General features: G+C 35.5%; 1 protein-coding gene across 1 annotated transcript in view; it reads right to left on the bottom strand.

Annotated features, from left to right (window-relative positions):
* The window catches only part of SNTG2 (syntrophin gamma 2), a 698,933-nt gene that overhangs the window by 537,958 nt on the left and 147,931 nt on the right, over nucleotides 1-13,044 (bottom strand). Inside the window, exons 5-6 of the mRNA XM_007948127.1 lie at nucleotides 2,422-2,465; nucleotides 2,280-2,321 (exon numbers count right to left, since the gene is read on the bottom strand). Of these exons, the coding sequence (XP_007946318.1) occupies nucleotides 2,280-2,321; nucleotides 2,422-2,465 (86 nt within the window). The remainder of the gene's footprint in view (nucleotides 1-2,279; nucleotides 2,322-2,421; nucleotides 2,466-13,044) is intronic.

Below are 13,044 nucleotides of genomic sequence, written 5' to 3'. Positions count from 1 at the left end.
TTTTTTTTTTGTTTGTTTCACTGTGAGAAGCCAGATTGGCTCCACACTTCACCAACCCAGTGCAGTGATCATCTAATGGGATACCAGCACCTTCCTCAGTCACTTCCTGATTATGCATCTTAAGTTTCCCTGCGTTTATGTCAAACTGAGTGATGAAATTTCCCTTTTTCTCTCAATGGTGACATATATCAGAATCTGCCCAGAACACTTAAGGATAATTTACTAGCTTCCATAGCTCATGTACTATTATATATCAATATGGACAAAAGTAAACTGATTTATTGAAAAAGGGGAACATAACCAGATACTTTTATTGCCCTGACAATAAAATCTGAAATCAGTGTACAATATGTAGTTGTCTAAGACTCATTTGGTGGATGTTAGTGTTGAAATTAATTTTTATATTAAAAAGTATGCTTTATATTGAACAGAGCTGACATTTTCCTTTAAAGCTAAGTGAAGTTAGAATTTGTTGTGAAAAATAAAGGGGTAAAGCCACATCTTTTATTTTTACAAAATAACTTTTTTTGTGAACTTTATGAGTCTGAAAAATTGAGATTACATGTCTCATGAACAGTTCTCCAATCATTTATTTGTACAGTCACATAATACTGTGGACATGTAATTTGATGATTTGGTTCAAAAAGAATATTTGCATTAAGCAAATATTGGAATAGTTCCACCTTCAAGATTGACACATCATTTATTGAAAAAACAAACTGTTTTTTCAATGAGTTTACTTTACTTTGGAAGTTATTAAAGTGTGCAGTGATTCCCTTTCAATTATTACATGGTTTTGCACCTTAAGAAAGCAAATTACTGCATAAATTAGAAAACAAACATAAATATTGCAAAGTTCAGAAAGTGGACACATGAGAACACTTTATGTATTGGAAGATAAATCTAAAACTGGAAGTTGCTTGTGGACAAAGGAATACGTTTATTCCATTTGTAAATCTTTTTCCTATGTTTGGCACATATTAAAAGATCACTATGCATATCTTTAATGAAGATACAAATGAATAAAGTAATACCACATATGAAGTAACCTTCATTTAATAACAAACTTCTACATATATGATGTACTAGCTTAATGAAAATTTAATGTTATTAATATATGATGATATTTTGGCACTTCTGATTGTCATCCTTTATGTGGAACTCAAAACAAGTTTATTGAAAAAAACAGTAATTAATGAATGTGTACAAGCATGAATACAAATCAATCTTCATAGAAGATGTTAACAAATGAAAAGTGTGCTTTAATTTTGCTGCAACACAGACTAAAACACTTTGTTAAGATCTCTAAAAGAAAGTGCATTTTTGTTCCATGCCTACCTCTCCAGTATTATACCTGTACTACCCCACCTCATTTCCCTGGTATTCCACACCATTCTCCATATTCATGTCTCAACACGTACTATTTCTTTGCCTGGACTTCCATTTCTTTCTATACCTCATTCTCCAAGATCCAGCTTAACAATCATTTCCAGCTTTGTCCCTCTGTCCCAGTCTATAGGCAAAGCTGGTTACTCTTTGTGTTTCCACTATCTTTTACTGCTGTGTTTATATGACACCCAACTCTGATATTGTAGGGTTTCTCTATTTCAATTATCACAATTAATTAACCAAGGCTGGAGGTTTTATTGATATCTGTATTTTTGTCACTAGAGCCTGAACATGACATAGCACTTGAAAAAAGTGCATATTCATGAAAGGGATGATGGGGTGAATGCCTTTTGAATCAAATTTTGACATATTATCATCTTATATAATAATCAGATGTGTATACCATATCACATCCTCCAAGTTATATGTCTCATACACAAAACTTCTTAGTTTAAGCCAGTGTATACCACAGTTATTAATGCTATCATGTCATTGAAATTCTAGGTAGTATTGAAGAGACTATAGAAACTTCTGACATTCTATTTTTACCACTGCCATCAATCATCTAGATAATCTAAATGGACTTGAATACTTCCTGAATTTCAATTGCCTCATATTTAAAATAAGCATAATAAAATTTACCTTATACAGTATTTGTGAAGATCCATTTCCACAATGTTTGTAAAGTACCAAGCACAGTACATGACACACAATAGGCATTTCATAAAGGTAATTTTTTAAAATGATTTACTAAACCATATAAACTGTTCCTTCCAATTCTAAATTGGTATATATGAATGTCCTCAGTGACAAATAAATTTAGAAAAGAAAATAATTTTTATGAAAGAATATTTGGAACAGAACAAAACTATAAAATATAACATACTTACCACTTCTTCATGAGTTGCATTTTCTACATTAATGCCATTAACCTGAATAGATGACAAATTAAGAATTTTGAGGGTAATAATTGATTAATGTAAGTTTAAAAATAAAACACAAACAATAAATATTAATAATTGAAATACTGACCTGCATAACTGCATCTCCTATGAACAATATTCCTGTTTGGTCAGCTGCAGGGTTGCAAGAGTGGCAAGTGTTAAGAGATTTTAAATGACAACATACTTCGTTAAGGCAGTTGTTTCAACATAGTATTTGCACCAACTGAAATATTAAAGTAGTGTGTGTATGTGTGTATATTTATGAGATAAATGCCAATAGACAGCCACCCAATAAAGTTAAATAGATTGCTACTAATTTTAAGCACATTAAGAGAGTTACTTTCCAGTCACAGAAGACTTTTTTAATATATAATACAAATGTTACATCCTATTAATAAAGTGTTTCATTACATTATGTGGAAAGTCTGAAGTACATTTTTTCATTAAGTCCACAAAGACAATAAAATAGGAATCCCAAAAGTCACTTAACATTTTCCGCTTTCTCTCCTGAACAAATTTACACAGATTGCTTTAATTAAAGTTATTGTACCTGAAATATAAAAGGGAGGAAAAGGAAAAATATTGCAGTGTAAAGTATTACTATAATCTCTCCTTCATTATTTCTACCTAACCTTTCTATTTCCTTAGATGCAGAGAGATAATTCCTCTCAAAGAGACTGAACAAATTTGCACAAACTGTAAACAAATTTCATTCATATTTGCCTTCATATAGGTTTACATTAATTTATTGAGTCTTTTATTAAAAAATGGAAGACAAATACACTTGGAACACTGCAAGGCTGTTTAAAAACCTATACAAAGTTGTAAATATGATTTCTAGTTATTAGTAAGTATAAAATACTGTTGAAAATAAAGTACAACCATTATTTGCTTATACTGCTGTATGTGATACTACTCATTTTATGCTAATTCCAACAAAATTCTTATTTTACTAAGACCTTCCTCAAAAATGCTTGCATGACCCCATTTAGTGGCTGTCTTAATACTTTCAATTTCTTTCTCTGTCTTTTTTTGTCTCTATTTGCTTCTCTCTCCTCCCTCTTTCCTTCCCTCCTTATCTGTATTTTATTTCATTCTATCCTAAACAATAAGGCAAACCAAAACCTATTGCCTTCAAGTCCATTCAAACTAACAGAGATCCCATAGGACAGTAGGGTTTCCAAGGATATAAATCTTTATGGAAGCAGACTAACACATATCCATACCATAGATTAGATGGTGGGCTTGAACTTTAAGCCTTTCAGTTAGCAGATGAGTGCCTACCCAGTGCACCAATAGGGTTCTTTTTTGAATCACCTTTAGTAAGCCTCTAGACATCAGGCTCTAGGTTGAGTGCTACGAAGTATTACAAAACTGACCTTGAAGGAATTCAATGTTTATCGGATGAAATGGATAAGTAAAATTATACATCTTTTAATAAAAGATTAAAAAAGAAAAAAAAAAGCAGTCATCAACTCAATTTTGACTCATAGCTACTATCATTGGGTTTCCAAGCCTGCAAATCTTTATGTAAGTAGATTGCCTCATCTTCCTCCCACAGAGCCAGCTGGTAGGTTTGAACTGTTGACATTCTGGCTAGTATCCAAATGCCCTACCCACAATGCTACAGAGCACATTATAATAAAAGTATATACTATATGGTATATAAATATTATAAATGATAAAATCCCCATCCAAAGTGCTAGACTATCAATATAAGAGAGGCATGAATAATTTTCTCAAGAAACTCAGATGCAGGACACTTAATTCCACAAAGGTGATTTCACCTTTGAAATCATAAAAGAGTTACACAGAAAGTATTTAACTTTTGTCCTGTAGGAGATGAAAAATGAAGCTGAAAGCCAGGGGATGGTCAGAAGTGAATAGAGTGAATCACAAGAGGAAGCTGGAGATGGGATGGTAAAGGAACCAGGAGCCTTGGTGTGAAAGTTTGACAGCCATGTTAAAAAGAGTTCAGTTTACTTTAGTTGTATATTAAACTTTTAACCATAGAGTAATTTCAAAACTATGTCATATACATAAGGGTGTATGTGTATGTGTATGTGTATTTGTTACGTACTGTCAATCAATTCTAACTCATAGTGATCTCTATAGGATTTCTCCAAAAAAGAAAACCAAACTCACTGCCGTTGAGTTGGGTACGACTCATAGTGACCTCTCCTTGGGTTTCCAAGGCAGTATCTCTATAGAAGTAGATTGTCCATACTTCCTTCCGAAAAGTGGCTTTGAACCACCATCCTTCTGATTAGCAGTCAAATGCTTAGGTACTATACCACCAGAGCTCCCATAAGATGTCCTAGGCTATAATTTTTCTTGGAGCAGATCACTAGGCTTTTTCTTCTATGGAATATCTGGTAGGTTCAAACCTTGACCTTTCAGCTCTCACTAGAGCATTTATCCATTGCACTACCAGGGATATATAGATATAACAATATGTATATGCATATCTATATCTATAAAATCAAAACAGTTGACTGTAAGTCAGATCTGACTTATGGTGACTTTGTAAGTGCAGAGTAGATATTTACTGCATAGTTTTCAAGGCTTTGACCTTTTATAAACAGATCACCAGGCCTGTCTTCTGATATCTATAGAGATATCTGTATATAGATAACTAGCTAGCTACATATACATACATACATACATGTATACATACATATAAACACACATATATACATATACATGTATATGTATATATGTGTGTATATTATATACATATAGTTTTATGTATATAATATACACATATGTAAAAAGTTTTATTCATATATTGTTGTTGTTATGTGCCGTTGAGTCTTACCCGACTCACAGCGACCACTCCTTATATATATATATATAATTTATTATTTTTTCTAACCACTTTTCTGTCAGTTTGTTGAATGATAATGACTTGCACATTGCTGTGATGCTGGAAGCTATGCCACTGGTATTTCAAATACCAACAGGGTCACCTATGCTGAAAAATTTTAGCAAGTTTCAGACTAAAACAAATTAGGAAGAAGTACCTGACAATCATCTAATTCTAAAAATACTGTTGCAGTGTAGTAAACGACTTAGTGTGGCTTTTCTACCCATAAGTCTTTGTAAACTCCAAGGTGGGATTTGCTATGAGCAACTGAGGAGCTCCTGATTGCTAAAGTTGCCCACCTGGAGTATTTCTGTTGGGAGTGGCACAAAACAATGTTCTGGGAGGTTCCCACTCTCTCTCAGGTGCTTAGAGTTCTGATGCTATGATTGGCTAGTTTGGCCACTCTGCCAGGCTCAAAAGGAGGCCTCCTAGAGGCAGAACTCTGACTGTTGGTTGAGGAAGACATGCTGTGGAAAGAGACACGCCCTCCTGAAAGAGACACACACTGCTGGGAAAGAGATGCAAGAGACATGCATTGCTGAGTGAGACACTGAGGGATACTCACTGTTGGGAGAGAAACTGTGTGCTGGGAGAGAGACTGAGCATTTTTCCTGAACTTGAATTGTAGCCTGTGGTGCTTCCCTAAGAAACCCCACAGTCTTTGAGTTCCGTATGGCCACTGCAGTGAATTATTGAACCCAGGAGAGAGGTGGTGGGTGCTTTGGAAGGAATGGTTGGTGAAAGGGCTGGATGGAGGCAGCATGTCTGGCCTTGCAGTAATAGGCCTTGGGCTGTTGATGGTGATTCTGTCTTCCTCTTGTGGCATTAGAGGAGGTCAGAACATGTGGCCTCCTTGTCCTTTTAGCAACTGTACAGTGAAAATCTTATGAATAGCAGTGGAGCACTATATGATATAGTGCCAGAAAATGACACCCTCATGTTGAAAATATGGCTGGGCAAGAGCTGCCACCTCTCTATCTTTGGCATTAGTGGTTGGTGAATCCATTTGTAATAAACTTGTATTAACTGGTCTTCCTATTACATGTGTAGATATAACCCTATCACTGACAGTGTTGTACTTCAGAGTAACTCCAACTTAATGGCGTTGATGGAGGACAGCTTTGGGAAACTTCATTTGCTGATGTGGCATAACACAAAATAAAAAGTTGCAAACAACTATTAATAATCAGAATGTGGACTATACAAAGTATGGAACTAAGAAAATTGGATATTGTTAAAAATGAAAAGGAACACTTGAAGATAGATATACTAGGTATTAACAATTTGAAATGTACTGCTTTTGGCCATCTTGAGTTGGACAATCATATGGTAAACTATGCTGGGAATGAAAAATTGAAGAGGAATGTTTTTGCATTCACTGTCAAAAAGAACAATAAACTTAAAACTATCAAAACTCTCCAAAGGCTCTTTTCAGATCACAAAGCTATAAAATTAGAAACCAACAATAGGAAGACTAGGGGTAAAAATCAAGCATATGGAAGCTGAATAACACTCTGCTCAAGGAACGACTGGGTATCACATAAAATAAAGTGTAAAATTAAAAAAAAAAAAATCCTGGAAATAAATGAGAATGAAAATACATCATAACAAAACTTCAGGGACATAGCAAAAGCAGTATTCAGAGGTCAATTTATAGCAATTAATGCACACATCAAAAAAGAAGGAAGAACCAAAATCAACAATTTAGAGCAACAATCAGAAAAATTTAACTCAACAAATGAAGGCTTCTGTCTCCAGAAGAAAGGAAATAATAAAGATCAGAGCAGAAATAAATGAAACAGAAAAACAATAGAGAAAATCAACATGGCTAGAGAGTGGTTCTTCAAAAAGATTAACAAAATTGACAAACCACTGGCAAATTTAGCTAAGGAAAAGAGGGGGAAGATACAAATAACATGAATAACAATTCAAATGGGCAATATCACAATAGAACCAACTGAAATAAAAATGAAAATAACATAATACTATAGAGTACTGTATCCCCACAAATTTGAGAACCTAGAAGAAATGGACTAATTCCAAGAAACATAAGACCAACCTAAGCTAGCACGGTAGCATGGACAGAGGTAGAAAATTTGAACAGAACCATAACAAAGTAAGGAATTGAGCAGGTCATTAAAAAAAAAAAAAAAAAAAAAACCTTCACACAAAAACAGTCCTGGCCCAGATGGCTTCACTGGAGAACTCTGTCAAATGTTCAGGAAAGAGCAGACACCAGAACTACTTAAGCTGTTCCAGAACATAGAAAAAGATGGCATATTCCAAAGTAAGTTTTTGAAGCAAGCATAACTCTGATACCAAAACCACACAAAGACACCACTAGAAAGGAAAACTACAGACCAATATCTCTCACAACATAGATGTAAAATCTTCAATAAAATCCTCACCAGTAGAATCCAATAACATATCAATAATAATAATAATAATAATATGCCATGACCAAGTGTGATTCATACCAGGTATGTAAGGATGGTTCAATATTAGAAAATCAATCAGTGTAATCCATCACATAAATGAAACAAAGGAAAAGAACCACATGATCATATAAATCAATGCAGAAAAGTCATGTGATAAAATCCAGCACCCAGTCCTGATAAAAACTCTGAGAAAAATAGGAATAGAAGAGAAATTCCTCAACATAATAAAGGGCCTATATACAGAACAAACAGTGAACATTATTCTCAATGCAGAGAGAGTCAAAGCAATTCTTTTATGAATGTGAACCAGTCAAGGATGCCCTCAATCACCATTTCTACTCAATAATGTATTGGAATTCCTAGCCAGGGCAATAAGGCACAAAAGAGAAATAAAAGACATCCAAATTGGCAAAGAAGAAATGAAACTATCTCTATTTGTGGACAACATGACCCAATATATAGAAAACCCACAAAACTCAGTAAGAAAACTAGTGGAACTAACTGAAAGGTTCAGCAAAGTGGCGGGATACAAGACCAACATACAAAAATCAATTGGATTCCTCTATAGCAACAAAGAGATCTCTGAAAAGGAAATAAAGAAAATAATACCATTTACAATAGCTACTAAAAAGATAAAATACGTAGAAATAAATTTTACAATGGACAAAAAATATCAATACAAGGAAAAATACAAAACACTACTATAAGAAACTGTTGTTGTTGTTGTTAAGTGCCGTTGAGTCATTTCCAACTCATAGCGACCCCATGCACAGCAGAACGAAACACTGCCCGATCCCGTGCCAGCCCCACAATCCCTGCTATACTTGAGCCCATCATTGCAGCCACTGTGTCAATCCATCTCTTTGAAGGCCTCCCCCTCTTTCTTTGACCCTCCACCCTACCAAGCATGACATCCTTCTCCAGGGAATGGTCCCTTCTTACAACATGACCAAAATAGGTGAGACAAAGTCTGGCCATTCTTGCTTCCAAGGAGCATTCTGACTGCACTTCCTCCAGGACAGATCTGTTAGTTCTTTTAGCAGTCCGTGGTACTTTCAGCATTCTTCGCCAGCACCACAACTCAAAAGCATCATAAGGAAAACCTTATGAATAGCAAGAAACTATGAGACCCACATAAATAGAAGAATATCCCATGCTCATGGATAGACTGAACATTGTGAAAATATCAGTACTACCCAAAGTAATCTATAGATTGAATGCAATACCAAAACAAATTCCATCAACATTCTTTAAGGTCATTAAAAAACAATCACCAATTTTATATGGACAGGAAAGAGAGCATGGATAAGCAAAAAATTACTGAAGAAGAAAAAGTAAGAGGTCTCACACTCTCCAATTTCAAAATGATTATACAGCTACAGTAGTCAAAATAGCCTGGTATTGGTCCAATGACAAACATATAGACTAGTGAACAGAATTGAGAGTCCGGAAGTAGATCCACCTACCTATGGACAGCTGATCTTTAACAAAGGGCCAAAAGCCATTAAATGGGGGAGAGAGAGCCTCTTTAACAAATGGTGCTGGCAAAATTAGATATTAGCCATTAGTTGATAGTTTCTGAATGTAAATTATAGGTACAGGGGGGTTATTATACTAGTCTTTGTTTCTGTTAGAAATGTTTTATAATACATTTTTGAAATTGAAAAACAAAACAAAACAACAAAAACAAAACACTGCAAGATATGTTAGAAAACCAAATGGGAAGACCATGCTTAACATTTCCCAAGCAGAAAGAAATAAGGAAAAATAATGAGTGCAGGAAGCACCAAAAGAAGATGGAAGGAATAAACAGAGTAATTGTACATAAAAGAACTGTTCATGTTCAAACATTTCAGGAGGTAGCATATGATCATGAACTGCTGGTATTGAAGACAGAAGTCCAAGCTGCACTGAAGGCATTGGCCAAAAATAAGGCTCCAGGAAATGATGGTATGCCAAAGATACTTCAACAAAGGTTGCAGCACTGAAGTGCTCATTCATCTATGTGAAGAAATTTGGAAGTCAGATAACTGGGCAAATGACTGGAAACGATCCATATTTGTGCCCATTCAAACAAAAGGTGATACAACTGAATACACAAATTATGAAACAGTACCATTAATATCACACACAAGTACAATTTTGTTGAAAATAATTAAAATAATTAAAAAATGTTTGCAGCAGTACATAGATATGGAACTGCAAGAAATTCAGGCCAGATTCAGAAGAAGACATGTAAAACGGGTTATCACTGCTGATGTCAGATGGATCCTGACTGAAAGCAGAGAATACCAGAAAGATGTTCACCTGTGTTTCTGACTATGCAACGGAACTTGACTTTGTTAATCATAACAAATTATAAAATATTGCAAAGAACGGAAATTCAAGAACACTTAATTGTGCTCATGCAGAACTTGTACATAAACCAAGAGGCAGTCATTCAAATAGATCAAGGGTATACTGTGTGATTTAAAATCAGGAAATGCATGTGTCAGGGTTGTATACTTTCACTATACTTATTCAATCTCTATGCTGAGCAAATTACCTGACAAGCTGGGCTATATGAAGAAGCTAATGGCATTATGATTCGATGAAGAGTTATTAGTAATATGCTGTATGAAGATGAAGAGCTCTGGTGGGGTAAAACAGTCAGTGCTTAAAGCATTCTGGTGGTTAAAGCATTTTTGCAGTTAAAGCACTCTGGTGGTTAAAGCCTTCAGCTGCTAATCAAAAGGTCCGTTGTTCAAACCCACCAGCCACTCCACTAAAGATGAAGCAGCCTGCTTCCTTAATGATTTACAGCCTTAGAAACCCTATGGGGTAGTTCTCCTCTGTCCTAAAGGGTCACTATGAATTGGAATTGAATGGATGGCAATGGGTGTGGTTGGGCTTATACTGAGATGACATAATATTGCTTGCTGAAAAGGAAGAGGACTTTAAGCACTTAGTGATGAAAATTGAAGACTACAGCCTTCAGTATGGACTACGTCTCAATAAAAAGAAAACAAAAATCCTCACAATGGGACGAATAAGCAATATTATGATAAATGGCAAAAAAGATTGAAGCTGTCAAGGATTTCATTTTATTGGACTCACAACGTATGCTCTTAGAAAGAGCAGTAAAGAAATCAAATGGCATAATGTATTGGTAAGTATGCTGCAAAACACCTCCTTAAAGTGTTAAAAAGATGTCACTTTGAAGATAAAGATGCACCTGGCCCAAGCCATGGTATTTTCAGTCACACATGTACATAAAAGCTGGACAGTAAATAAGGAATACCTCATAAGAGTTGATACATTTGAACTATGGTGTTGGTGAGGTATACTGAACATACTTTGGATTGCTGGAAGGAACATATCTGTCACATTAGAAGTACAGCCAGAATGGTCCTTAGAAACAAAGATGGAGAGATTTCATTTCACATTTTTGGATGTTATCAGGAAGGATCAATTCCTGGAGAATGACAGCATGCTTGATAAAGAAAAGGGTCAGAGAAACACAGGAAGATCCTCAAAGAGACAGATTAACTTTGTGGCTTTAATAATGATCTCTCAAACATAGTGGTGATGATGTTGAGGATGGCATAAGACTGGGCACTGTTTCGTTCTTTCGTATATATAGTGTCACAGTGATTTGGACCAATTTGAAGGCACCTAACAACAAACCAAATATACAGTTAGCTCAGATAGTAAGGCATTCCACATTAGCTTAATGTGTTTGCTTCTGAACATGCAACTGTTGAATAGTAAGATTTGGAGTGCAATTGTTTGAAAAATTTAAGATTAATTAAATGCAATGGGAGCACTGGTGGCTTGGTGCTTAAGGCATTTGACTGCTAACCAGAAGGCTGGCAGTTCAAACCCACCAGTCACTCTTCAGAAGGAAGGTTGGGCAATCTATTTCTGTAGTGGTACTGCCTCAGAAACCCAAGGAGGAGTCGCTATGAGTCGCTATGACATGACAGTGGTGAGTTTTATTAAATGAAATAATATATTAGTATGTGTATCTGTAATTGATATAAGTTTACATATAATCTGATCCAATTTTGAAAGGTGGCTTTAGGTGTCAGTCTTTGAGGTGTTCCTGCCTGGAATTCTCTTCCCTCCTAACTACCTTGCATGTATCAATCCTATTTCATCAGGTCTTAGGACAGATGTACGCCTATGGAGCTTTGCCTGATCTTGCAAGGCTGGATTAAATGTTATACCAACATGTTTCTGTATTATATATACTTATTCACACAGTAGCACATTCATTGTCATGGTTCTAACACAAACTTGTCTGGGTACTGGATTAGTCTTCTAACTAAGCTGTGTACTTTTTTCTTCACTTTAGGTCATATTTTTTGTGGGGTCACAGTCATTTCTTAACTTGCAAACCACATCACATTCTTCCCAAAATCAAAACCTGCCAGTGGCTGTCCACTTATCTTGAGATAAAATTTAAAGTTTTTAGTGGTTCCAAGATCTACATGATTTGTTCTAGCCAGCCTCTACCTGTTTATAGTAATCCAACCTACTTAGCCTCACAGACTCACAAAACCACTATGACCATTCATCCCTTTGTAGGTTGGTACAAAACATTTCTTTGCTCTGAAATGTTCATCCCCATATTTGCTGACTAATTAACCTCTAACCATTCCTCAGGCCACCCCCAAATGACATTTGACTCAGAGACATTTTTCCTTATCCCTCAATAGAAACTAGATTTTTCCATTCTGGTTTCCCACAGTTCTTTGTATATATACTTTCCTTCTAAGTAAAGGATTAAAAGTCACACATATATTTGCTTTTTTTTTTTTTTTTAAATCTTTGGGGTCCCAGTACACATAGAAGTGGTTCAATTTAAGCTTTTCTAATGAATTAACCAATGAATTTATGGATTAATACAGTATATATTAACCTGAGTGGAATTTTGGCAAGTACTAAGTAGCATCACAATAAACAGAGAAAAGACTAAAGTTGTCAAAGACTTCATATTACTTGGTTCCACAATCAACACCAATGGAAGCAGCAGTCAAAAAATTACATGATGTACTGCACTAGGTAAATCTGCTGCAAAAGATCTCTTTTTTTTTTTTTTTTAATAGTGATTTGGGTGAAGATTTACGGAGTAAATTCACTTTCCATACAGCAGTCCACATACACTGTCTCATGACATTTAACACAGTTTACCACAATGGAACAGCTCCCCTCCCACTTCCTTCCCATAGTTACCTCTTTCCAGTGTCCATCCTTCCATGCACTCCTGCCCCCTGAGCTATCTCCCTGAGCATAAGCAGCCCTTCTTTCTCCCATGATTGTTTTCTCCAAGGAGTGTATCTACCTGAGGTAAATGTTCAACTCATATGCCTGTCTTTTGTTTGGCTGGAAACCGCATGCGTGACCTGAAGGGCAGCTAGGGGCC

This window comes from Orycteropus afer, unplaced genomic scaffold, assembly GCF_000298275.1.
Source record: "Orycteropus afer afer isolate SDZICR_OR568_19922 unplaced genomic scaffold, OryAfe1.0 scaffold00204, whole genome shotgun sequence".
Taxonomy (NCBI): domain Eukaryota; kingdom Metazoa; phylum Chordata; class Mammalia; order Tubulidentata; family Orycteropodidae; genus Orycteropus; species Orycteropus afer.
Note: the sequence above shows the minus strand (reverse complement) of the source record. Positions and strands in the feature narration are given on the sequence as shown.